The 27,977-nt window shown below is 41.5% G+C and overlaps 1 protein-coding gene and 1 long non-coding RNA gene across 3 annotated transcripts in view; one reads left to right on the top strand and one right to left on the bottom strand.

Annotated features, from left to right (window-relative positions):
- The window catches only part of LOC123372325, a 50,074-nt gene that overhangs the window by 17,328 nt on the left and 4,769 nt on the right, over positions 1 to 27,977 (bottom strand). Inside the window, exons 2-3 of one of the 2 annotated variants that reach the window (XR_006580214.1) lie at positions 18,315 to 18,433; positions 10,954 to 11,124 (exon numbers count right to left, since the gene is read on the bottom strand). This is a non-coding gene — a long non-coding RNA (uncharacterized LOC123372325). Of the gene's footprint in view, positions 1 to 10,953; positions 11,128 to 18,314; positions 18,434 to 27,977 lie in introns of both variants that reach the window. The other variant, XR_006580213.1, reaches the window with a different exon arrangement.
- Positions 7,325 to 27,977, top strand: part of LRRC2 (leucine rich repeat containing 2) — an 86,916-nt gene continuing 66,263 nt past the window's right edge. The window contains exons 1-2 of the mRNA XM_045020345.1: positions 7,325 to 7,464; positions 16,485 to 16,695. Coding sequence (XP_044876280.1) covers positions 7,340 to 7,464; positions 16,485 to 16,695 — 336 coding nt within the window. The 5' untranslated portion in view covers positions 7,325 to 7,339. The remainder of the gene's footprint in view (positions 7,465 to 16,484; positions 16,696 to 27,977) is intronic.

Genomic DNA, 27,977 nt, shown 5'->3' with positions numbered 1-27,977 from the left:
GATAAGGTGCGAGGAGTTGACAACGGCCATAAGTGCAGCGATGATCGCAGCGGGCTCCATGCTCGCAGTGCTGTGGCGTACGTGCTGTAACTGACAAGAAAAGGGCGCGAACAGATTTCCTGCCGGAGCTTTCAGGGAGGGAGGGCGTGATTGACGGTTCAATGACAACAGTTACCCAAAAGCACCCTCGACACATTTTTCCCCCAGGAGGCATTGGGAGCTCTAACCAGCATTCCAATGGGCAGCGGGGACTGCGGGAACTGTGGGATAGCTTCCCACAGTGCACCGCTTCCAAAGTCGACGCCAGCCCCGTTACTGTGGACTCAGAAATTCGAATTAGTGTATTTACTGTGGATACACAAATTCAACTTCATAAGGTCGAATCCACAAATTCGACTTAAGTAGATTCGAAATAGTCTTGTAGTGTAGACAAGGCCTCAGAATCAAGGTGCAATGAGAATAATGATAAAGGGGAATCTCGTTTATGAGATCAGTTAATTTAACTAAGAGTAGAATTTGAACAGATTAATGAAAATTGTTACCTAGACATTGTGCTACAGTGATAGGCAATCTAGAAATATGTACATAGAAAACAATGCAGGAGACAAGCTCAGTTTTTGCATACCAGTTATCTGCACATTTTTATTATTGCTGCTGCTTAAAATAGCATTAACTTGATCTTTAATGGAAAAGTTAAAGGAAGAAATATCTAAGTGACTTATATCAACTTTATTATTAAATGGCCACTTTTATAATATGACTTTTATTATGGTCTTTTCTTTTTTAATGTATTGTTACTACAGTATAGCCACATGACATCCGTCAGTGAGAACTGTGCTCAGAAGAAAGTAAATTGTAAGGTGCCACACACACCTAGGCCACTATATAAATAGGTGCTTAAATGAACTGGGGGGCTTGGATGAGCACTCGCTGGCTGCAATTCACTCCCAACAAGACAGAAGTAATGATGGTGGGCTGGAAGCAGCTGGAAGAGTTGGTAGACCTTTTTACTCCTGGAGTCCTAAGTAATGGCTGCCAAAGAGTTCTTTCTTCCATATGCACCAGGCAAGATGAGTGTGATTTATCTCTACAGTGTGGCTCTTGCCACAATTACTCATGCTTTCATTGCTTCAAAATTAGATAAATGGGTTGTGCTCAACCCAGGGCTATGATTTGGTGCCATTCAGAAGCTAAAGCAGGATGCTGCAGCCTGTTTATTAAGAGAAACTGCACATTTGGAGCACATGTTCTGTGATTTGCACTGGTTTCCATGGAGCTTCTGAGTGGAATTCAGTGTTAGTTTTAACTTAAAAAGTCTTAAGTTTGGTTCATGTTTACCTCAGAGATCGCCACTCTTCCCATGACATACTTCCACAGGTGAGTTTAACCGAAGTGCTTTAGCTGGCGCTCCCTCGGTATAAATGAGAGGGAGCTGCTGGCAGGGCATTCTCAGGGTATGTTTAAACTGAAAATGCTACAGTGGTGCACTGATGGGAGGGCTTCTCCTATCAGCAAAGGTAATCCACCTCCCAAGGTGGCAATAGCTAGGTTGATGGAAGCGCTGTCTACACCAGAATTCTTTATGGCCCTGAGAGATGTAGCTAAATTCCTAGTGTAGACCAGGCCGCAGTGAGAAGTCGTCATTTCTGGACCTTGCTTCCTCACTTGGTCTGCCAGGCCCAGATTTATTAATCTTCTGAACACATTGCAAAGGCCATCTTTTTTTTTCTCTTGGTTAAAGCTGGTGAGGATTGTGTGGGCTGAGGTAGATATATTTATGTGTAGTCCTTGTTTATGTTCATATTGTGAAATTGTAAGCTTCTTGGGGCAGGGACTGTCTTTTGGTTCTGTATTTGTACAGTACCTAACACAGTGGGATCCAAGTTCTCAAGTAGGGTTCCTAGGTGTTTCTTTGGATTCATGGGGTCTGGGTGGGAAGCAGGAAGGAGCTTATGGGATAAGCACCTAGAACATTGGACAGGCAATTATAGATTTTTTTTCAAAAATGAATACGAGTCATAGCCTGTGGTGCCTGTTGTTATGCATGCCAGATACTTAGCAGATACTCATCCTGATGATGGAGTTGTGCATAAATGCTACAATTATTTCAGTAAAATATCTGATAAATACCATCTCTTTATTCTTGGCCTTTTGGGCCCTGATTCTACCAATCCTTATGTACACAAATAGATTTATCCAACGATTATGCCCATTCAATGGGCCTACTCATTTTAAAAGTACTCACATGAGTACAAGTTTTCAGGACTGGGCCCTAAGTTGTATTTCTGAAGAATAAGTAAAACAGAAAATCGATTTTAAATCCCTTTATATCTGGAAAACAAATGTGAAAATAAAAAAAGCAGAAAGAATGAGGTATGAGAACAACAACATCCAACTTCTATAGCCTGCAGCTATGAGATAATGTTGGAACTACGTATTTATAATGGTACTTTAAAATCATTCAGCAGTTGATACCAGAAAAGGACATTTCACCCCCAATTTAATTATTTAAAAATAATATGCACTACTTTGAAAAATTGTCTGTATGCAATGAATCATATTCCCTTAAACAGCAGGCAAAGATTTTACAATATTCTTTACAATAGCCATGAATTATAGTTAATGGATGGTTAAACTGTACTGAAATCAATAAAGATACACCAGGGATGAATCTGGCCCAGTGTGTTACATTTGAGGATATTGATTAAGGCCCACTAAATTGCCCATATGTGAGTGTGAATTACTAGTGGTAAAATTATCTCCTACCATTGACTCCCATATGCAGAACTCCTCTTTCCAGAGGTGAGGCTATTGTAAATCATACCCTTGCTTTCACTTTATAGTCCTGGAGCCTTTCTTCCCTGGAAGGCACTGTGCTTTCATTATACAGTAGTATATTACCAAAGAGCCTTGCTTTCATGATCCTGTCTCACTAACACTTCATAAGACGGAGTGAACATTATAACAATGCATCATCCGAGAAAGGGGCTTTGATGATCTGTAATATAATTCAGAAGCAGACCTCATCCATGGAAGAAGGTATTCAGCTGCAGACTCAATACAGTTAAAGAGTAAACTTTGCAGACATTAGAGCAAATGCTCCTCTGGCCTGGATGGTGAAAGCCCACACAAGATAAGAAATATGCTGGTTTCAGTGTATTCTCCTCTCTCACCTACTGCTTCCTTCTAGTTAGAGACAGAAGCTGTGTGCAGAACTTGAGAGTCCTCTCACTCATGGCCGAGACTACTCCCACATCTGCTGGTGCATGGACGGGGAGGAAAGGGAGCTGAGTTTTGTTCAGGATGACTGGGCACGAGGGGGAGCATGATGAAACTGTGATACAGAAAGGATTCCTGCCACCTTCCTCATGTGAAGGTCTCTAGCAGCTAACCCAGCTACCTGTGAAGTAGAGAAGAATATTTTCTCCTAAGTGGCAAACTGTAAATTGATAGTAAAATTAGGTTATGTCTACACTAGCACTTCTGTTGGTATAACTTATGTCACTCGGATGTGAAAAAAAATACCCCTCTGAGCAACATACGTTACTCCGACAGAAGGGCCGTTGTGGCCAGCACTGTGTCGTCAGGAGACGCTTTCCCGCTGACATAGCTACTGCCACTCACTGGCCATGGTTTAATTATGCCAACGGGAGAGCAACATGAGCGATCTGACAGTGGCACAGCTGCATCGGTACAGCTGTGCCATTGTAAGCTCGCTAGTGTAGACATGGCCTTAGTGTTTGTATAACACATCTGATTATAGACAAAGCTTTCCATAGAGGAATAAGGTCAGTGTTCTCATGACATTGCTATTCATGGGGTTTTGACTCTGCTGTTGTAAGCAGTAGGTTGAAGAGACACTGGGAGCTATTTGTTGCTTCATTGTTAACACTCAGATATAAACAAACAACAGAAGCTTCTTTACAAGCAGGAAAGGTAAAGTTCATACTTTGTGACTTTGTCCTCACCCACAACTATTTCACATTTGGGGATAATATATACCTTCAAGTAAGCGGCACTGCTATGGGTAACCGCATGGCCCCACAGTATGCCAACATCTTTATGGCTGACTTAGGGAACGAGAGCTAAGGAAGCATTGTTCTAACGCCCCTACTCTACTTGCGCTACATTGATGACATCTTCATCATCTGGACTCATGGAAAAGAAGCCCTCGAGGAAGACCACCGTGATTTTAACAATTTCCATCCCACCATCAACCTCAGCCTAGACCAATCCACACAAGCGGTCCATTTCCTAGACACTACTGTGCTAATAAGCGATGATCACATAAACACCACCCTATACCAGAAACCCACTGACCACTATACTTACCTACATGCCTCCAGCTTCCATCCAGAACACACCACACGATCCATTGTCTACAGCCAAGCTCTAAGATACAACCGTATTTGCTCCAATCCCTCAGACAGAGATAAACACCTACAAGATCTCTATCAAGCATTCTTAAAATTACAATACCCACCTGCTGAAGTGAAAAAACAGATTGACAGAGCCAGAAGAGTACCCAGAAGCCACCTACTACAGGACAGGCCCAAAAAAGAAAATAACAGAACGCCACTAGCCATCACCTACAGCCCCCAACTAAAACCTCTCCAGCGCATCATCAAAGATCTACAACCTATCCTTAAAGATGATCCCTCACTCTCACAGATCTTGGGAGACAAGCCAGTCCTCGCTTATAGACAGCCTCCCAACCTGAAGCAAATACTCACCAGCAACCGCACACCATACAACATAAACACTAACCCAGGAACCTATCCTTGCAACAAAGCCCAATGCCAGCTCTGTCCACATATCTATTAAAGTGACACCATCATAGGACCTAATCACATCAGCCATGCCATCAGGGGCTCGTTCACCTGCACATCTACCAATGTGATATATGCCATCATGTGCCAGCAATGCCCCTCTGCAATGTACATTGGCCAAACCGGACTGTCTCTATGCAAAAGAATAAATGGACACAAATTTGACATCAGGAATCATAACATTAAAAAACCAGCGGGAGAACACTTCAACCTCTCTAACCACTCAGTGACAGACTTGAAGGTGGCAATTTTGCAACAAAAAAACTTCAAAAACAGACTCCAATGAGAGATTGCTGAACTCGACTCAATATGAAAATTAGATACAATTAACTCAGGCTTAAACAGAGACTGGGAATGGTTGGGTCTTTACACTAATTGAATCTATTTCCCTATGTTAATTCTCCTCACACCTTCTATGGGTCATCTTAATTATCACTTCAAAAGTTTTTTTTTCTCCTGCTGATGATAGCTCATCTCAATTGATTAGACTCTGCCTGTTGATATGCTTCCTGTTGGTATACCTGTTGGTATACTTCCACCTTTTCATGTTCTCTGTATGTATAAATATCTCCTGTCTTTGTGTTCCATTCTATGCATCCGAAGTAGTGAGCTGTAGCTCACGAAAGCTCATGCTGACATAAATTTGTTAGTCTCTAAGGTGCCACAAGTACTCCTGTTCTTTTTGCGGATACAGACTAATACGGCTGCTACTCTGAAAAAAGTTCATACAGTCATCCAAAGATACAAAAGACACTGGTATAGCAAAATACGTGACCTATCCCTACGCCAAAGTTCAGAGGCACTGTATCTTCATGATAGTACTTAGGGTATTTCTTACAGATATAACAAATAGGATCTAACCCTACTTGTTCTTCTTATAAGTCTGCATTTGCCCAAGTCACCCCAAGGGTTGGTTAGGGGAGACTGGGGTGCTTTGTTGATAAACAATGTATGTTTGTATTTCTTAATATGCCCTCTTGTATGGAGATATTTTGTAGGTTAAGAGAAAAAGAGCATTAAGAAAAGGTAGAATAAAAAAAAATAGGGATTTGATGACCACCTTCTCCCCGCCTTCCCCTGCCCCAAGTGTTTTGACTCAAGGCCAGACTCTTAGTGACCCCCGTGGAAGGATAGGAGGCTTGGAAACAGTGATTAGAGTATGAACTTGGAAAAATTAATAGCTGAAACCTTGAAAATACACACTAAGGTAAGGGACAGACTATTTGTTCAACAGTATCTTGACAGCTCAAGGCCTTTGTGTGTTTTACTAACGAACAATGTAATAAAAGTGGCATCTAATGAAATCTCAAGTGAAGTTAAAAAAAGAGAAGAAACAGCAGTTTTTATCTTGGTGGAAGCAATTATTTTTAAAAGGCTTTCAGAGTTCTGTTTTATAAGATTTCCTCATGTTGGCTCAGTGAACCATTTTATGAACAAGTAGGCATAACAAAAGCCCTCTATAGATAGATTAGCTGCATCTCATGATAAAAAAATCGAGTTGAGATGATTACCTCTTCAGCAATGACTCTGAGCAAGAGAGAATAGTTCCTACACTGCTCCTATTAAAAGCAATGGGAATTTAGCCATTGACTTCACTAAGAGATTGTCTGCACTGCGACATTGTCAACAAAAAAGCTCCCCCCCCACGAAAGACAAAACTTTTGCCGACGTGAGTGGCAATGTGAATGTGGTTTTGTCGGCAGGAAAGTTCTCCTGCCGACAAAGTGAATGCCGCTCACAGGGCTGGAAGTATTTTGTTGGCCAAAGTGCCAACAAAATACTGACAGAGAGCATTCACACACGCTGACTTTTAGTGACAAGGCCGTGTCGACACAGCCTTGTCGCTAAAAGCTGTGTAGTGTAGACAAGCCCTAAAAGCAGGTGCAGGCTGCAGGTAATAGCCCTGTATCTAATTTCTCTCTGCAGTTTTGGCTGGACACAGCATACTTTACTTCCTGGCTTAGGCTCCAATTCAGAACTGTACTCAATCGCTTGCTTAAAAGTAGGCACGTGAAGTACCTGGCTGAATGGAGGTCCTATTGCTATGTTCTACTAAACAACTGTCACCTTTCACAAATTGGTGATTGCATTTCAGTAGTAGATGAAGTGATTTCTGTATCTGATGGGACTGATCCTGCAGCCCTTAATCACATGATGAACACTTACTTGTGCAAGTAGTCCCATTGATTGGAATAAGGATTGGTAGCATGAAAAAAGGTCAGTAGGATGATGGCTTAAATTTGGTAAACACTTTAGGATCATTTGGGATTGACAGGAACTTTATAAACTGTTATTATTACTATTATTGTTAATTGCATCATTAAAGAAAAAAATATTTTTTTGGGATGATATTTAATCAAGTTAATATTTCTTTGTCCATTTTTCCCCAAGCAAGCTGTAAGGAACTGGACCATAACATTAATTATTTGTATTAATTGTTTTCTTCCCTTTTTATGATGACATCTTACTGATACCCTTATTTTTTACAGGAAAAGCTTAATGTCAGCAACATGGGACATCAGGTGATAATATTTGACATTTCTGTCGTAAGAGGCTTCTGGGAAACTCAAGTCAAGAAGCATAAAGAAATTCGAAAGAAGGAGAAGGAAAGATTAGCACAAAGCTCATTAGAGAAGTAAGCCAACCTACTATTCTTCTGTTTAACTGAATTCATTAACACATTTGTTAATTTCATTACATACAAAGGATAGTCAAATGATCCTAGGAATCCAATTTAATTTAGTTGGTTAGAAAGTTGCGTCAGCAAATCCAACCTCCCCTCAAATGACTGTACCAGAAATACAGCACCGATTATATGTATATTGCCTTGTCTTATTAGTTACTGAACTTTGTATGTAGACTGCAATTTACTGATGGGATATTTTGCTAGTTCATTGTATAGATTTAATTAAAAAATACAGAAGTGCTTCCCCCTTCTTCTATTCTTGTTCATGAAAAGTGCAATATTAAGGTACTGCATTTATTGTGAAATACATTAAAATATACTTGTGAAATTCAATAGTAAGAAATGTGTTGTGTTGTCAGCAGAAAAAAAAAGGAAGAAATATACATGCAGGTACAGTGTTGTTGAATACCATAAAGGAGAAAAGAGGGACTAGAACAAAAGAACTATCAAAGGATCCTTCTGTTGTCCCAACCTAAATGCAAAACCAAAGGCTTGAATACAATACCGTTCACCCCTACTATTCATACTGGTTGCTTTATTATAGTTTATTAATGATTTGTTTAAGTGATATTTCAGTTTCTTTGTGATAATCTCCATTAGAGTAACTGGAATATTATACCAGGAAGATAGTGTAGGCATAGGTGCTGACTCCGTGAATGCTCCAGGGCTGGAGTGGGGGGCAGGCCTGGGGCGATACAGGTGTCGAGCACCCCTCAGGAATGTAGAAAGTTGGCACCTATGCAGGAGTTACAGGACTTGACTGATACCATATTTATTGCTCAGGGAAGATTAAAAAAAAGAAAAGAATCTCTTTGCTGAAAAGTGCCTAGGGCTGAATGGTCCCTTTGGTGGAGGGACAGCATAAATCCCTAGACTGAAATCTGGCTGACCCAGCAGGAGTTACTCCTGGGTTCTCTGGTGCAACTCAGCCTGATAGTAGCTACATCACTGTTTAAAAGCCCAGGACAAGGCACATTACCGAAAGCACTCTTGTCGAGGGGATCTGGCTATGGAGCAAACTTCCAGAGGAGATCAGGCGAATCCAGAATCTTTTGGAAATGCTGTAAAATCTTCTTCTTTGAAAAAAGTTTTTCCAACATAACAATGACACACTGACACCCCCTGCTGTCCCTAAATCACTACCAAACAAAGACAAAACAACATACCCTAAGCAGAGCTTTTACCCCAAAAAGGAGACAGTGCCAGAGAGTCCATGAAGTCCCACAGGGATTTATCCATTGCTATTGATTGCAGTATAAAACCCTAAGACAGTTAAGCTGCTTGAAGGGGGTGGAAAGTGCTGCTTTTTCTGTGCCAGCTTCTCTGACTGCTCAGGGGATGAGACACAGGCTAGTGGCCTCACCTTCACCTTCTTGCCTCCTTTCAGGTAACTAGTGCCCACAAAGTTGTTAGGAGGAACCAGGGCCTGCACTTTCCAGCCAGACTATTGCTGGCCCCTGCAAAGGGGAAAAAGGCAGGAAAAGTCCATGCACCCTTTGGGCAATGATGTAGTGGCTGGCCACAATCTGGTCCCTAATTTGTGCATCCCTCCATCTCTCTGCTTTTCTCTCTCTGACTCATTTGTACAGAGTGTAGGTTTTCTAAACATTCCGAACCACAGACTATTTTGTTTCCTATTTGTGTTGGCTAGTACAAAAGCAAACCACAACTGACATACCTCAGGGAAATTCAACAGAGAGAAAAAAAGAGGGCACCTTAATATGGTGAGGAGTAGTTTTTTCTGCTGCAATGCAGCTAATTTTAGCTACCTCACTTTTTGCCAGTGGACTGGAGCAAGACCCAGAGCTGTCCTGTGAGTCATGTTTTCCATGAAGACAACAATCTCGCCGTAGCTGACATCTGTGCTTCTCATTACCCATCTCTTCTACTAAAGTAACAGGGATTGGTGATCTGTTCTGCCCAATCTTACTGCATTCATTAATGAGGTTCCAAATTCCTTCATTATATTTTCTGTACCAATGAGGGTAGGCCCAGGATTTGGTAGAGAATACAGCAATATATAGCATTTGAACTTTCTATAGCCACAAGGGAAATTTTTTAAAGCCTGAAATGTATACAATACTTTGTCCCACAACACTAGGCCAGATTCCGATGCACTTAATTTATGCTGAGAAGCAGCAAACTCTCCATATAATCCCATTGATTTCAATGGGAGTACTCCAGGAATAAGATGTTACTCAGTATAAGTATTTCAGAACCTAAGCCTGTGTTATTATGGATTGATATTGTACCTCTTGAAATTAATTTCGAAACTCCCATTAATTCCAGTGGTGCAGGATCCAGCAGTTAAAACAGGGGTGGGCAAACTACAGCCCATGGGCTACATGAGGCCGCGGGACCGTCGTGCCCAGCCCCCGAGCTCCTGGCCCGGGAGGCTAGCCCCCGGTCCCTCCCCTGGTACCCCCTGTCCTCTGCAGCATCAGCTCGCAATGCTCTGAGCGGCGAGGCTGTGAGTTCCTGGGGCAACTCAGCTGCAGAGCCAGCCTGACTTGGACTCTGTGCTGTGTGGTGACAGCGGTGATGGCAAAGTCAAGTAGCCATCTGTTTCCCTGTTGGCTCTCCAGAGTTGTGAAATTAGAAAGAAAAGGATTAAGGAGTGGAGCCAATGGAGCTGGGCTACATAAGCGTAGGGTATGAAAGGGAAAAGCAAACAAGCAGGGGTAGGTTGTGGAATGAACCCAGTTCTAGTAGGCAGCAGAGTGTGTTGAATAAGTGCTATAGAGGGAATGATATTTATTATGCCCCTAGTGAAAGAAAAGATTTGCTGTTGTTGCTGTTCTATATTTTATGTCTCACACCAGGGAAGACTTTGTTTGTTTGGGTAGAGGTTGATTGTACCCCTGGTGGGGGACAGCTTCTGCTAGGATGAAGCTTTTTCTGCAAACTTGTTTCTATTTTGGAGAGGAACTTAATGGATTGAAAAGAAACCGACTTTCTACATAAGCAGGGAGGTTCTCTATGCTTCCCAAAGCACTTGAAAGTTGTGTGTTAGTATTTCAATGCACTTGGGAAGATAGAAGTACGTGAGGTGTTTTTCGGAAATGGAGATGGGTTACATAAACTTTCAGAAAAGCGGGTGTATTGCTAAATAGTGGGGCACTTGTACAGGCCAGCAGGTAGCTTAGTGTTTTGCCTTTCTGTCTCTTAAAACACTGGCCAGGAGTAAATGATTATTTTATTCAAGATCCCAAAACCTACCAGAAAACCTCATGGTAAATTTTCCAGATCATGGCTTAAATTATAAGCCACAATACGTTAGAGATGTACAGTACTGTATGTTCACTACATCTGTATAGAAATCAACACAAATTGTAGAGAATAGAGCCAGCAGCTAATGCGTGGGAATGGGTTTGGTTTAATGCAATGTCAGCATGTAAATAAAGACTATCATTTTAAAATGTAAGTAATGTTGCTTACAATACAGCTTCAAATTGGTTCTTCTACATTCTGATGATACTCAGTGATTTTTTTGTTGCATCCTGTAATGCTGACGTGTAAATAGAAATCCGGGATGCTGTCAGAGAAGCTTCATGTAGTATGTTAAGTGCACTCATCATGTGGAAGTCTATCTCCACCTTCTGTCGTCTTCTTCTTCAAAAAATAAATAAATAAAAGGTAAGTACCTTATAACTTACGCGATAATCTACAATTAAAACACAAACACACTGTTAATACAAAGCTAAGACTGCACCATTAAGCTCTGAAAAATGTGGAAATGTCCAGTCTAGCCACCTAAGGTTCTCCCCAAGAAGTAGCTCAGGCCTTGGCTACACTGGCGCTTTACAGCGCTGCAACTTTCTCGCTCAGGGGCGTGAAAAAACACTCCCCTGAGCGCAGCAAGTTACAGCGCTGTAAAGCGCCAGTGTAAACAGTGTCCCAGCGCGGCTCCCAGCGCTGCAAGCTAATCCCCACGGGGAGGTGGAGTACCTGCGGCGCTGGGAGAGCTCTCGCCCAGTGCTGGCGTCGCGACAACACTCGCACTTCAAAGCGCTGCTGCAGGAGCGCTCCTGCGGCAGCGCTTTGGAGTTTCGAGTGTAGCCAAGCCCTCAGTAAATACCCTTGGTTCATTCCCAGCCCACCAACAAAACATGAAGTGAATAAGGCAGAGCTTGCAGAACTGTCTCACACATTTCTTATCTTCACTTACTTTTTCAGTGTGTAGCTAAGTTAACCATGAGTTGGACTCTTTCTGAATGTATGAAAAAAGCCTGGACAATATTCAGTTGATGTGCAGCGTGTAACTTTTTTTCAAAGGCTTATAACTTTGTTGATCAAAACTAACTCTCACTAGAACACTCAAAGCCTCTCCTCTATTTCTCTGCTGGACTTTATTGTTCGAGTTCCAGTTGTTTTACTGCTCATGGCTATTTTTTTAAGCGATAAGAATTTTTACAATAGTGAAAGTATTTTATTTTTGGTCCTTCACTGAGCAAAAAATGGTTCAGCTATTTCAGAGAAACTTTCTGACCACACTTAGACCAAATTAAGTGTTTTGGAAAATTATGAATACTTCGAAAATTGGTGGTTAGGACAGAAGTAATTATGCAATGTTAACTACCATTTTAACAACATAGTTTGTTTCTGTTCATGTGCATTTGCTCATATAGATCTTTATACATAATATAATTAACAGAAATACAGTTTTCTGTCTGTTACATTACTGCCCATATTCTTCAGCTGCAATCCTGTACAAGAGTGCGGTAGGTTAGGATTTTTCCCCAAGAACCCCCTGTAACATTTCGCGAACCCCCAGGTGTTCATGAACCCCAGTTTGGGAACCACTGGGCTAGGTCTTACTGAAGACAAGGTGAGCAATAACCAATAGGGCCGGCTCCAGGCACCAGCTGAGGAAGCAGGTGCCTGGGGCAGCACATTCTGAGGGGCGGCATTCTGGCTATTCAGGGGGCGTCAGTTCGTTGGCCGTTTTTTTTTTTTTTTTTTTGCTTCGGCGGTTCGTCAGCTGGCTATTTTTTTTTTGCTTGGGGCAGCAAAAAAGGTAGAGCCGGCCCTGATAACCAAAACAGTAACACTTAAACAAATAGCCACAATCTCTGCTGATCCTACTCCATACCTCAAAAATACTACCTTGAGAGCTCACTGAAAACTGATACTCGATTGGTCTGTAGTGAGGTTATCACAATGTTGACAGATTTCTAGGGCAAGAGTGACTTCTGTTTCAGCAAGGTGTACTTATTCATATACCTAGCTATCAACACAGAAATAACCTCATTGAAGCCAGTGTGACTACTTCTGTGCTTAACATTACGCATATGGTAAGTATTTTGCTGAACTGAGGCCTCAGATCATACTTGAATGATCTCCATGCCCCAAAAGGAACACTCCCCTTTTTATGCTGTACTCATGCCACATGCCCAACTGCACTGGGCTCAATTGTGGCCAAATTATCTCTTAAATACCTTGAGAATGATAGCCCTCTCTTTAAAACAAGTGAAACATTAATTAGCAGTTAGGATTGACAAAGAGTCCTGTGGCACTTCATAGTCTACCAGATGTATTGGAGCATAAGCTTTCGTGGGTGAATACCCACCTCATCAGACGCATGTGTCTGACGAAGTGGGTATTCACCCCTGAAAGCTTATGCTCCAATATGTCTGTTAGTCTATAAGGTACCACAGGACTCTTTGTTGCTTTTTACAGATCCAGACTAACACAGTTACCCCTCTGCTACTTAATGGTTAGGATAAGGATCAATCTATTGCACAGCTTAATAAACAGCAACACTTTTACTAATTAATAAAAAGAACAAAAAATAAACTTTAGGGCTTATGAGGTTTGTATCTCTGTAACTATCTTACATGTTGCTATATAGGTCCCAGAGTTACCCAGCGCTTTCAGAACCCAAAGCAGTGGTAACTGTTTCTCTCAATAGCCAATAACAATTCATTATTTTCCTTATTAGCAAAACAGCTTCAGCAAAAAAATTTCAAAGTCAGTTCCCCATATTTCTTCCCCCTTTTCATGAATCTGTTCTTTCACTTTATCTATCACACTCAGTAAAACTGCAGTGTGCAGCTGGTTTTGTTCTGTCTGCCTTAGGAATAATTTGTCCTCGCTATGTGGTGTCCTCGCTTCCATTTAGGCGAGGTATGGCGCTATGTACACAAGATGGCTGCAAGTTACGTCAAATCCAGTTTTCTCAAACCAGGATATTAGAGAGACAAGGTGGATGAGTTAAGAGGTTGGTCCAATAAAAGATTTCCTCACCATTTTATGCATTTGTTGTAGGGGAAAATGTGTTCCTGGGTTTTCCAGGGCCTTTAAAAGAAAGCCAGTCTTCAAAACAAAGCATTTAGACTGGAAACCTACTTACTTTCCTCAGAGAAATGTTAACAGATTTAAAAAGAACTGGAAATGTTAAATAGTTGCTGGTGGAGTGTTTTCTTAAAACAACCCTTCTCCGCCTCCCCCCGCCCCTGGCGCCAACCACCCAAGAATTTGTTGCTCTGTTTTATAGAATTTTCTCACTCACAACAGAGGCTACAGATAGCACTTTGCCTATCTGTACATTTAGATTATTATAGATGATTTTTTTTGTCCGTTTGTGTGTGTGTGTGTGGTGAAAATCGATGTTTACTGATAAAAATCAAATTCTTCCAAGCCTATATAGAAGTCTTTTTCTGTGTAAGGAAAGCTGTATTGATTCATATTTGGTTGGTGATGCAGCCCCAGCGGTACAAGCAATGATTGCAAGTGATTAGAACATCTGCCCTTGGAATTGACCATGTCTTTAGTCTGACACATACTGGATAAAATCAGATATGTTTGTTGCCCCATTGGTATAATTCACTCTCCATCAGCATGCAGTATTTCTCTATGATGCTTAACCTGATGACCATGCGAGATCGTTTTATAAAAGCTCTGAAGAGCATATTGCATTAAGCTGACATTAAAAAGCTATGTAAAATTTCTTCTTTGCTCTTACATCACCGTGTGATTATATTCATGCTGAATTTGTCAGTTGTTGTAATTCTTTTGCATTCAGTCCCTCTTTTGCTGCATTGATCCATAATTGAATTATCAGAGGAACTGCATTTTACGCAACTAACAATGTAGAGTTGCCTCTAAATTTTTGTATTTTCTACATTTTTATCAGTAAAATATCAGAGGAAAATACATTCTCTTGTCATTAATGCTTCCCTGGTTGTTACCACAGTTAAAAGTTTTAGAGCTAAATCTTGCCTTTTGTGGGTTTTATTGTGTTGCCTCAAGTCTCCCTGGGTTGGGAATAATGGTCAGCATGGAGGTGGCCTGCTTCTGGGCTGGGGGAAGATTTTTATGATCCCACCTCTTCTACTTACTTCATGTTTCCTGAATTCAACCAGCTAGAGATGAAACAACCATTTATGGGACTGGCTGAGTAAAGGGCAAGGAAGGCACAAAAAAGCCAATTTTCAGTTCACTGAATTATCACAGTGAAATTTTTAATTCTTTGGTGGACGATCAAGGAATTCTATGGATGTGTGAGGATTGTGCCACAGAATCAAAATTCAACAATTATAGAATGCATATACCTGGAGAACAAGTGGAGGAGGAGAGTACAAAGAAGGAGCAGCACCGCAGTGGTATCTAAGTTAGGATTATTTCTAAGATATCAGAGAAGAGAACTCTAGGGGTTTGGGTACTTTTTAGTTTTCCCCTTTTTAATGGTTCAAATCCTGTTTTTCTTTTTCTCTTCCCTCTTTTTCCGTCTGGGGTTTATTTTAATTTTTCTCTGCACATTTCTGTTTTGCCCACCTTTTCACTCACAACAACAAAAAGCTTTTATAGTTAATTAGATGCACTCACTGGTAGAATAATTTTAGAAAATAGCATGTAGGTGTCTTGGACCTATTTTTCCCAATGTATATTATAACAGTATTTTTTAGATTTTTCCTACTTGTTCCTGTGTGAACTCTCTATTAACTCTTGCCTTGCCACTGCCTGCTCCCTGTTTTGCCAGTGATCTCTGGGTTCATAGAAGGGCTTGTCTCCATTACCAAATTGCATCAGTATAATTTAAATTGGCTTTTAAACCAGTATGTTTAAACTGGGGCAAAAGGCTCTGTGGAGACTCTTCTTTTGGTATAAGAATGGCTTATTTTGGTTTAGTTACACCTGTTCTTTAATTGACTTGAGCCAAACCAAAATAAGCTACCCTTAAATCAAAATATGTGTCTCTACAATCACCTTCATTTATATTGATGCAACTTTTTCACATAGTCAAGCCCTAAGTAACATTGATGTTGAAATTAGCAGGGGTAAAATATATTACCTAACCTTTAACTTCACCTCTTCTATGATGTACACACCATAGTTTTAGACATTTTTTCTTTTTTCTTTTCTAGGTAAAAACTCTTTACTTGAATCTAAAAAGTCGGGGAAAAACAATTATTTCCAATGGCTGAAAAAGATTGAGAAAATATTTTTCCAGTTGCAAAATTATGAGCCAGGACCAATGTAGGGTCTCCGTTGTATACATATATATTGGTAACTTGTTTAGTGTGAGCCTACTCCTATTGAAATCAATGGCAAAATTCATATAGGATAGGCCTAATAATGAGCATTATTTTCTGTAGCTGATCCTGTTCTCATATGCATTAAAGAAGAGCCTACTCATCCGAATTCTACTATTCATCCTTACAAACCCAAGAAATACTCTTGGGCCAGGAGTTATAAAAATGGCCTCTAAATTTACATGCATAATTTGTATCTTTAGTCATTTGCCTACGCAAAGATGCCTATGCATTTCCAAGTGCAAGCAGGACTGTTTTAGTGCAAAAATCAAATGGGTTTCCATCTGATTTGCATGCATTCAAATGTTATTTACATGTGTGAAATGTGTGCACTAATTTGGAGGTTGGAGTCAGTCTCCTTTTAAAATATAAGACTTTAAGTTTTTGAGTTCTGTTATTTGGGTTCATAGAAACTCTTTATCTGCACTATTTCAGGATAAAGCAAGAATGGGACTTTGTACTAGAGTGCAGAAAGAAAGGCATTCCACAATCTGCATACCTAAAGAATGGTTTCATAGATACCACTGTGAAGATTTTGGATAAAACTGAGAAGAAAACTCAGCTCTGTAAGAAGAGTACTTTGTCAGATGAAACAGACAAAGAAAGAAGCAAGTTTATTTTTCAACTTTCTGGAGAGCACTGGACGGTAAACTTAGTCTGAGCCTTTTTCTGCAGTGTTTGGCTGATTAGCATGGCACATTTTTTCCCCCCTAACAAAACATTTTATGCCAAAGCCTGACATTCTAGTCCATTCTGAGTTGTTTTCTACTGCATTAGAAGTGACAATAATATTACCTTCCTTTCTTGCTATAAGTTAATAACATTTTTAGTTTTAAAATATGTTTGTGACAGGTTGGATCACAGAAACACCTTTGGGGCTGCCAACTGATGTGCCAAGACTACTTCTGCCCCTGTTTTCCCTGCCAGCTTGGAACTCCAGCACCCTGTCTTGCTGAGCCAGACACGCCAGTCTGCTCCAACACAGACCCAGGGTCTGAACCACATGCCCCAAAGCTGCAGATTTAACTTAAAGCTGCTTAGGAAGTGTTCCTGTCTTTAACACTCAGATGTCCAACTCTCAATGGGGTCCAAACCCCAAATAAATCCATTTTACCCTGTATATAACTTATACAGGATAAACTCATAAATTGTTTGCCCTCTATAACACTGATAGAGAGAGATGCACAGCTGTTTCCCTCCCCCCAGTAATTAATACATATTCTGGGTTAAATAATAAGTAAAAAGTGATTTTATTAAATACAGAAAGTAGGATTTAAGTGATTCCAAGTAATAACAGACAGAACAAAGTGAATTACCAAGCAAAACAAAATAAAACACGCAAGTCTAAGCCTATTATAGTAATAAAACTGAATAGAGATAAAATCTCACCATCAGAGATGTTTCAATAAGTTTCTTTCACAGACTGGACACCTTCCTAGTCTGGGCCCAATCCTTTTCCCCGGTTCAGCACTTGTTCCAGCTCAGGTGGTAGCTAGGGGATTTCTCATGATGACCACCCCATTTGTTCTGTTCCACCCACTTATGTATCTTTTGCATAAGGCGGGAATCCATCTGGGTTCCCACCCCTCCTTCTCAATGGAAATGCACCAGGTTAAAGATGGATTCCAGTTCAGGTGACATGATCACATGTCACTGTAAGACTTCATTACCAACTTGCCAGCACACACGTATACAGGAAGACTTACAGGTAAAACACAGCCATCTCCAGTCAATTGTCCTAGTTAATGGGAGCCATTAAAATTCCAAACCACCATTAATGACCCACACTTTGCATAACTCAATAGGACTTCAGAGTTATATTTCATATTTCTAGTTTCAGATACAAGAGTGATACATTTATACAACTAGGATGACCACACTCAGTAGATTATAAGATTTGTAATGATACCTTACAAGAGACCTTTTGCATGAAGCATATTTTACTTACATTATATTCACACTCATCATATAATCATTATGATTTTTCATAAAATCATAGAGTGCAATGTCACAATGTTGATCATTAATTCTGCACTGATGTGTGTAATGTAGTCCTCTGGAAAGCTTGATAGTAAACTATCACAATACAATGGGATTGTTCCCTAGTTCCACCTATAGTGCAAAGGAGACGGCAGTAACGATATCAGCTTAGGTTGGCTTGTCAATTACTTTTAAAATACCCAAAGATTTGCTTGCATTCCTTGATGGTTCAGAGACAAATTTTGTTCTGCATTTGTTTAAAACAAAATCATAAGTAGAACTTACCAGTCACGGAGTAGTAGAAATAACACTTGGCATTGCTTTTCTTGATACTTCAGTTTAGACGTGAGATCAGGAGTCCACTTTCTCAACTGATGCCAGTCAATTAGTAGTGGAGTTGGTTTCTAGAGAGATAAAAGTGTTCTGAAGCATGTCCTATTTTCACAATCAGAGATAATTATTTATGTGTGTATTAGAACATAAGAACGGCCATACCGGGTCAGACCAAATGTCCATCTAGCCCAGTATCTGTCTACCGACAGTGGCCAATGCCAGGTGCCCCAGAGGGAGTGAACCTAACAGGCAATGATCAAGTGATCTCTCTCCTGCCATCCATCTCCACCCTCTGACAAACAGAGGCTAGGGACACCATTCCTTACCCATCCTGGCTAATAGCCATTTATGGACTTAACCACCATGAATTTATCCAGTTCTCTTTTAAACGCTGTTATAGTCCTAGCCTTCACAACCTCCTCGGGTAAGGAGTTCCACAAGTTGACTGTGCGCTGCGCGAAGAAGAACTTCCTTTTATTTGTTTTAAACCTGCTGCCCATTAATTTCATTCCTCATATGGACCCTCTCCAAACCCCTAATCATTTTAGTTGCCCTTTTCTGAACCTTTTCTAGTGCCAGTATAACCTTTTCTAGTGCCTATTATGAGAAAAGGGGGGAAATCATAAAGCTACTCAGAGAGTAACTTTTGTCTGCCTAGCTATTTAACTAGGGGCATGTCTATACTACTGCAGCGAGAGCTGCACAGCTACAGTGTAGATTGACCTTGAAACTGTGGAATTCCTACAGAAATGAAGGACCATCACAAACTTTATCACCTTCTGCTATAAGAGCAAGGCATGCTTCTTTGACCTTGCCTTCTGTGATATAAACATATAGCAGCATCTACAGTTAAAAACCCTCCAACAAACCCTAATAAAACAAAGTACTTCACTGCACCCACTATTCTCTCCCTGGGGAGAGCATGAAAGAGAGAGTTAACCATACATGACAGATGTTAGTCATAATGTAATGCACTACTGGAAGGTGCTGAGCTATTATGTTGATGAGGGTGGTAGAAGAACATGTATAGATTAATGTCTGGAACCACAGTTTGGGTTGAAGTGTAGATTTCCAGTTCACAGCTAGAGCTAACCCGACAGCAAGCAGTAAGTACTGAGTAGTGCTGGGACAGTGGATCTAGTGTATTAGTCTACAAAACTTTTTCCAAGCAGTGTCATTTGAATCTTCCAGGTTAGTGAGGTGTCCATTATGGAAATATGTCCAGCCAGGAACTAACAATTATAGGGTGTACTCGCCATATAGGAAAGAAAACTTCTATGCCAGAGTAACATCAGAATTTATGCAGCTGATATATAACAGTCGTCCCGGTCAGATAACATTTTATATTTGGTTTCCACACGAGCTGTGGAAACTGAAAGAACTTCAGTGGATTTAAAAATAGCTTTCCAAGCAGTATCAGTGATACAGAAATCAAAATGGTTACTCCCGACCTCGGGGTGTTGATGAGGAACTTATTCTATACTCTCATCTTTTGTATGATTGAGGATGTGAGTCCCTTAATATTAAATAATTTAGAGATTAAATAATATTTTCAGCATTTTACAGCTCTTTATTTGTTTCTATATTATTAGGGAGAAAACAGCTGTATTTGAAAGGAACAGAGTATTTCTGTTGGAGTTGATAAGTGGTTATTACAGAGACCTTGAGTTATCCTAGACCTTGAGAGACCTTGAGTTATCCTAATGATGCCCCTTGTTAACTAATGTCAAAAGGTTTTGTGTTTATAGTTGGCAAGAAACTAGGTATGTCCAAAACAGGTCTGAGAAGTGATGAATATGTTATGAATTTTAAAGCTTTATGTTTTCATCTTTGAATTTTGTTAAAAATGGATGGGTTGTAAGTTGTAGTTTGTTGGATATCCCCCCCCAACTTCTTAAAAAGAATTTTTCATAATTGATTGTAACATTTGCCTTTTCCTCTTGCTTAATTGGTGTCATTGCCCACATTTATTATTATTTTAAATGAGAGTTTAGTTCAGAAATACAACTAAAATAGGGAGACATTGGATGATCCCTTAGAATATGTGCTAACTACTTATGCTAAACTATCTATTCAATCTTGTATTTGGCTCTGACACTCTAAGTACCTTTCCCAAACCTGAAGAAGAGCTTGGTGTAGCTTGAAAACTTGTCTCTCTCACCAACAGAAGTTGGTCCAATAAAAGATATTGCCTCACTCACTTGTCCAAATAAAATAGGAGGCAGAGCAAATAATGAAGAACAATGCTGCTAGTTTCAAAAGGATTAAAATAATTTGGGATTTAGGACAACAGATTGCAAATGCTGTTAAACGTAGACTGATGTAAAATAATTAGTCCTGAAATCAGGAAACGAGGCCCAGTTTCTGTAAAGATTTATGCACCTCTTTAAGCACATGAGAAGTCCCATAAAATTCAAAACAATAGTTCAGCTCCTTAGCTGGTGAAGCAAGGTGGTCTACTGGCTGCCACACTAAGTTGGAGATCTGGGTTCTATTCCCAGGATCTGCTATGTCACTGTGGGTAAATCACTTCATCTGTTTCCCCTCCCACCGTTTATCTGTCTTGTCTATTTAGATTGTATGCTCTTTGGGGCAGGTGAGGTGTCTCTTATTATATATTGGTACAGTGTTTAGCACAGTGAGGCCCCAATCAGTCGGGTTGTCTAGGTGCTACTGCAATACAAATAATTTATGGCGGCTGAGGATCTGGCCCACTGTTTTATTTTAACTCTTTCCCTCTTCGCTTTCCTCCTTCTCCCTTCATTTTTTGCAGTCACTCTCTCTCTCATTTGTCCTCCCAATGCATGACTTTTCTCTCTGCAGCTTCTTCATAGGTCTCCCTTTATAGTGCAATTCCCTCTCCATGTTGTTTATCCTTATCTGCCCTTGGAGAATCTCCCAAGTGAACCCCTGATGAAAAAATAATGTTGTAGTGCTTTTAGACTCTTACCAACATGTGTCTGAATCAGCTACCTAGCAGAGAATGATAACCAGTTGATAAAGCTCTTAGCTGAGATTCTTTGTGATTTTACCACAAACATGTACCTACTGAATTAAATAAGTTCTTCAGAGAAAGCTTTAGCTACTGCAGATGGGTGAAGGCTGTAAAAAAACCCAAAAAAACAAAAAACACCAATGCCATGAATATTTATTTGAATTATTAAATGAATTTACTTTGACTGGCTTCTTGCCATTTAAGTGTTTCATTCATTAGTTATTCACAGAAAGCAGTTTACTGTCAAGAATGTTCATGGAATCAGCACATTTTAAGTGAATGTTGGAAAATTTTCAGGAAAAGCAACTTTTGAATTTGTGACTGTCAGCATTAGCACCAGAAAAAGTGCCTATACTTATCCAGTCAGGCAGTCAGAGAACTGAAAACCACCATGGACCAGATCTTGGCTATATTGCTTTATGCCAGCTGGGGATCTTGACTCTCATTTCCAGCAGTACATATCTAATAAAAAAGCTTGAATATCAAATGCATTCAGCAAACTCCTTGCTAATGAACTACAGTAAAATAATTATTTATGAACAAATCATGACCTCAGGTACAATTTATGAAGGTTAAAATACATGAAATTCACAGAAAAAAATAATGTATTGCAAATTATTCTCTCAGTTTTACTCTGCGAATTTCAGTTACTTTGTGACTCAGTAAGGAGACTACTTCCATTTGTTATTCCAAACCTGCTGGTGACAGTGAGTTATGTGTTTGCCATAATAAGTCAAGTTTCTTTATGTGAAATAACCACACCAGAGGGGACAAATTCTGTGTCATCATTATATCATTATTATACACCCACAGATGTTTTCTGAGACCATGAAGAACCTGCCCTGGTTAGGTAGTAGAGATGGGTCAGAGTCTTAAAGCTTGGAACCAGCTCCAAACTTTCTCAAAACTAAGGGAGGTATTTGATTCCAGGCTGTTGGTTTGGCCCATTGCAGATAGAGTGGTAAGTTTGGATCAAAATCAGAATCTGAACTTCTCTAAAAATTGAGTGTTTGAAATCCAGAGTTCTGGTTCAGAAACATCTCTAGTAGGTAGATTCTGTTCTCACTGGTAATACTTAAATAAGTGATGGGTACCTTGGTATATTGCCTTTAAATAGTTTTTCAAAATCAAGGCATTTTATGATATCGTTTTACTCTTAGAAGCTAAGACTGGGCATTTTCCAAGTGGCATTCTTCATGGAGTAATTTATCAGCTGCTTGCCAGCTTCAATAAAGTGGCTGAAGATTACAAAAAAACCACCAGGGAATTGAAGAAGAAAGCAAAAATATAAAGCCTGTGTAAATTTCAGTTCCTACTACTCACTGGTTTAGCAACACAGATATATGTATTGAAAGAGGGAATATCCTGAAAAAAATGGAACACTATAGCAAAACACTAGGTTGTTTATCCCATATAATACTGGGTATAAAGAAAGATTGTCAGAGAAAACTTGGAAGTCTAGACAATTGATATAAATTCAGACCTTGTGTGAGTGGGTTCAACTCTATTACAATCAGGTTTGAATTTGGCCTGATTACTGGACCAAACATCCAGAAAGAATATCTTGGTACTAGGACTGTCAATTAATCACAGTTAACTCATGTGATTAACTCAAAAAATTAATCGTAATTAAAAATTAATTTTTAACAGTTTTAATTGCAGTGTTAAACAATAGAATGCCAATTGAAATTTATTAAATATTTTGGATGTTTTCTACATTTTCATATATATATTGTATTCTGTGTTGTAATTGAAATCCAAGTGTATATTATTTTTGAGTATAAATATTTGCATTGAAAAAATGATAAACAAAAGAAATAGTATTTATGTGCAAGTACTGTAGTGCAATCTCTTTGTCGTGAAAGTGCAACTTACAAATGCAGATTTTTTTTTGTTATATAACTGCACTCCAAAGCAAAATAATGTAAAACTTTGGAGCCTACAAGTCCACTCAGGGTACGTCTTCACTACCCGCCATATCGGCGGGTAGCAATCGATTTCTCAGAGTTCAATATATTGCGTCTCATCTAGACGCGATATATCGAACTCCGAACGCGCTCCCGTCGACTCCGGAACTCCACCACTGCGAACGGCGGTGGCGGAGTCGACGGGGGAGCCGCAGACGTCGATCCCGCGCCGTGAGGACGGGTAAGTAATTCGAACTAAGGTACTTCGACTTCAGCTACGCTATTCGCGTAGCTGAAGTTGCGTACCTTAGATCGAACCCCTCCCCCCTAGTGTAGACCAGGCCTTAGTCATACTTCTTGTTCAGCCAATCGCTCAGACAAACAAGTTTGTTTACATTTACAGGAAATAATTCTGCCCTCTTCTTATTTACAATGTCACCAGAAAGGAAGAACAGACATTTGCATGGCACTTTTGTAGCTGGCACTGCAAGGTATTTATGTGATAGATATGCTAAATATTCGTATGCCCCTTCATGCTTCAGCAACCATTCCAGAGGACATGCTTCCATGTTGATGACACTCTTTAAAAAAATAATGTGTTAATTAAATTTGTGACTGAACTCCTTGGGGGAGAATTCCCTTGCTCTGTTTTACCTGCATTCTGCCATATATTTCATGTTACAGCAGTCTTGGATGATGACCCAGAACATGTTGTTCATTTTAAGAACACTTTTACTGCAGATTTGACAAAACGCAAAGAAGGTATTAATGTGAGATTTCTAAACATAGCTAGAGCACTTGACCCAAGGTTTAAGAATCTGAAGTGCCTTCCAAAATCTGAGAGGGATGAAGTGTGGAGCATGCTTTCAGAAGTCTTAAAAAAGCAACACTCCGATGCGGAAAATACAGAACCCGAACCACCAAAAAAAAAATCAACCGTGTTCTGGTGGCATCTGACTCAGATAAAGAAAATGAACATGCATCAGTCTGCACTGCTTTGGATTGTTATCGAGCAGAACCTGTCATCAGCATGGACGCACATCCCCTGGAATGGTGGTTGAAGCATGAAGGGACATATGAATCTTTAGCACATCTGGCACATAAATATCTTGCGACACTGGCTACAACAGTGCCATGAGAACACCTGTTTTCACGTTCAGGTGACACTGTACACAAGAAGCGGACATCATTATCTCCTGCAAATGTAAACTTGTTTGTCAGGGCGATTGGCTGAACAAGAAGTAGGACTGAGTGGACTTGCAGGCTCTAAAATTATACATTGTTTTATTTTTAAATGCAGGTTTTTTTTTTAAATAATTCTACATTTGTAAGTTCAACTTTCATGATAAAGAGATGGCACTACAGTACTTGTAGTAATGAGTTTAAAAATACTATTTCTTTTGTTTTTTACAGTGAAAACATTTGTAATAAAAATAAATATAGAGTGGGCACTGTACACTTTGTATTCTGTGTTGTAATTAAAATCAATATATTTGAAAATGTAGAAAACATCCAAAATATTTAAATAAATGGTATTCTATTATTAACAGTGTGATTAATCATGATTAATTTTTTTAATCGCTTGAGAGCCCTACTTGATACTACTATAGCAATCCTTAGTTCTTAATAGCAGCTCTTAAGAGTCCTGTGGCACCTTCTAGACTAACAGACGTATTGGAGCATGAGCTTTCATGGGTGAATACCCACTTCGTCGGATGCATGTAACATCAGTGGGTATTCACCCACGAAAGCTCATGCTCCAATATGTCCAGTGATGAGCTGCCAAAATATTAACAACCGGTTCCCTCCTCCTCACTCCATGAGGGGGTCATGCCCCCCCGGGGACTCCTGCCCCATCCAACCCCCCCATGTTCCTTGACAGCCCCCCCGAGACCCGTGCCCTATCCACCCCCTTCCCTGTCCCCTGACTGCCCCTTGCCACCCCATCCAACCCCTTCTCTCATTCCTGATGGCACCCCGGGACCCCTACTCCATCCAACCACCCCTTCTCTCTGTCCCCTGACTGTCCCTGGAATCCCTACCCCTAACTGCCCCCCAGGGACCCTTGCCCCCATTCAATCCCCCTGTTCCCTGCCCTCTGACCGCTCCGACACTAATCCACCCCCCCAACTCCCCTGCCTTCTATCCAACACGCCCTCCCTGCTCCCTTACCATGCTGCCTGGTGGTGGGGGCCCAGCTGGGCTGGGGCTGGGACCGGAGCCACCCGGCCAAGGTCGGGGCCGGCCCCGGGGGCCAGGCAGGAGCCGCGCCGCCCGGCCGAGGTCGGGGCCGGCCCCGGGGGCCGGGCAGGAGCCGCGCTGCACTGCCTGGTGAGTTTGCAGCTGGACCCGGGGGGGCAGAAGCCGTGCTGCCCGGCCCCAGGGTCCCGCCGCGACCTCGCTGGGTGGCGCGGCGCCTGGAGCCCTCCTCCCGCTGGCGCCCCTGACCCCCGGCCCCAGCTCAAGCTCACCTGCAGGAAGCTGCTCCTTCCTTCTCAGCCCTCTCAGGCTTTCCGCGCGAACAGCTGATTTGCGGGAAGCTGGGAACGGGGAGAAGAAGCCGGAGGAGCTTCAGAAGAGGAGGCAGAGGTGGAGTGAGGTGAGCTGGGGCCGGGGGAAGGGTAGGAAGCTGCTAGAGCTTTTGTTAAATTTAAAAGCCCTTTTGGAACTAGTTGTCCCTCCAGGAACAACCGGTTCTAAACGGGCTTCTAAATTTAACAACCGGTTCTCGTGAACTGGTGCGAACCGGCTGCAGCTCACCACTGAATACATCTGCTAGTCTATAAGGTGCCACAGGACTCTGCGGCTTTTACAGATCCAGACTAACACGGCTACCCCTCTGATACTTAGTTCTTAATGAAACATAAGTAAAATTGTCTAAGCCTTTCAAATTGATTCCAGACAATAGAATAAATCCCTAAGTTATGAAGTTCCCAAACTTCATAACATTCCCAAAGTTATGAAGGAGTCAGATAGCAGAGGAAAGCCCAGCACTTTGGATCAGTCTATCTCTAACAAAGAAAAACGTTTTGCATGATTATCTTTTTATTTATGGAGAACACTCAGGATGAAATCCTAGCCTCAGTGAAGCTGATGGGAGTTTTGCCATGTGACTCCAATAGGACCAGGATTTCACTCTCAGTGCTCACTTTGGTGAATTAGGAACAGGTGTTAGGAGCATGTGTACAAGATGGAAAGAAATGGCAGACCAGTGAAGGGACAGCAATAGAGCTAGATCATGGCAGAGCCAGGGAACAAGGAAGTGTAATGTGCTTTCTCTCTGCCATCCACTCTTCCCAACTTCCAAGCAGCAGCTACCTGAACCTTGCCTCTTGGGTGGGAGGAGAGCATGCCAAAGACTGTCCCACCCTAGCAAGTGGGAATGAAGTGGATGAGGAGAGGAGTGTGCACCAGTCAGTGGGAGAAGAGAAATACATTGGGTTTGGTAAAGGGATAATGCAACGTCCATCTAACCGTCCTACCAAAGTGGAGCTCTGGAGGAATTGTGAAGGGTATGGCTACACTGGCGAGTTGCAGCGCTGGTAGTTTGCAGCGCTGGTCGTCCAGCTGTGCAGGGCCAGCGCTGCAGTGTGGCCACACTGACAGCTACCAGCGCTGCAGTGTGGCCACATTTGCAGAATTTGCAGCGCTGTACTGAGAGGTGCATTGTGGGCAGCTATCCCACAGAGCACCTCGTCCCGTTTTGGCGCCGTTTTGGCGCTGAGTATTGTGGGAAGGGGAAGGAAGTGTGTGGGTCATTCCGCTTCCTGTTCCAATGCCCCGTGGTGCATCGCTTCACTTCCCAGCAGTCACAGTTTCCCCATCCACGTTTCTTGCCATTGTGAGTGCAGCACGCTTTCTGTGTGAAATGGAGCCTGAGCTGCGGAGGACTTTGCTGATGACTGTCGCCAGCACATCACGTTTGGCAGTTGAGCTATTCCTTCAGCTCCAAAGTGACAGTGAGGAGTCCGACGATGATCTGGATTTGCCTAATGCGGGTGACATGAAATTGCTTGTGGCGGTAACGGAAATGCTCAGCACCATGGAACGCCGCTTTTGGGCTCGTGAAACAAGCAGTGAGTGGTGGGATCACATTGTCATGGAAGTCTGGGATGATGAGCAGTGGCTGCAGAACTTTCGTATGAGAAAAGCCACTTTCATGGGACTGTGTGCTGAGCTCGCCCCCACCCTGCGGCGCAAGGACACAAGATTGAGAGCTGCCCTGATGGTGGAAAAGCGGGTGGCTATTGCAATCTGGAAGCTGGCAACTCCAGACAGCTACCGGTCGGTCGGGAACCAGTTTGGAGTGGGAAAGTCGACTGTTGGAATCGTGTTGATGCAAGTTTGCAGGGCCATTAATTGCATCCTGCTAAGGAGAACCGTGACTGTGGGGAACGTGCAGGACATTGTGGATGGCTTTGCAGAAATGGGTTTCCCTAACTGTGGAGGGGCAATAGATGGGACGCATATTCCTATTCTAGCACCACCCCACCTAGCCTACGAGTACATTAATCGCAAGGGGTATTTCTCTATGGTTCTCCAGGCGCTTGTGGATCACCGTGAGCATTTCATTGACATTTACACAGGCTGGCCTGGAAAGGTGCATGATGCACGCATCTTTCGGAACAGTGGCCTGTTCAGGAAGATGCAGGAAGGGACATTTTTCCCAGACAGGAAGATCACAGTAGGGGACGTTGAAATGCCCATTGTGAT

Source organism: Mauremys mutica, chromosome 6, assembly GCF_020497125.1.
Source record: "Mauremys mutica isolate MM-2020 ecotype Southern chromosome 6, ASM2049712v1, whole genome shotgun sequence".
Taxonomy (NCBI): Eukaryota; Metazoa; Chordata; order Testudines; family Geoemydidae; genus Mauremys; species Mauremys mutica.
The sequence above is the reverse complement of the archived record's forward strand: the minus strand, read 5'-3'. Positions and strand labels throughout refer to the sequence as shown.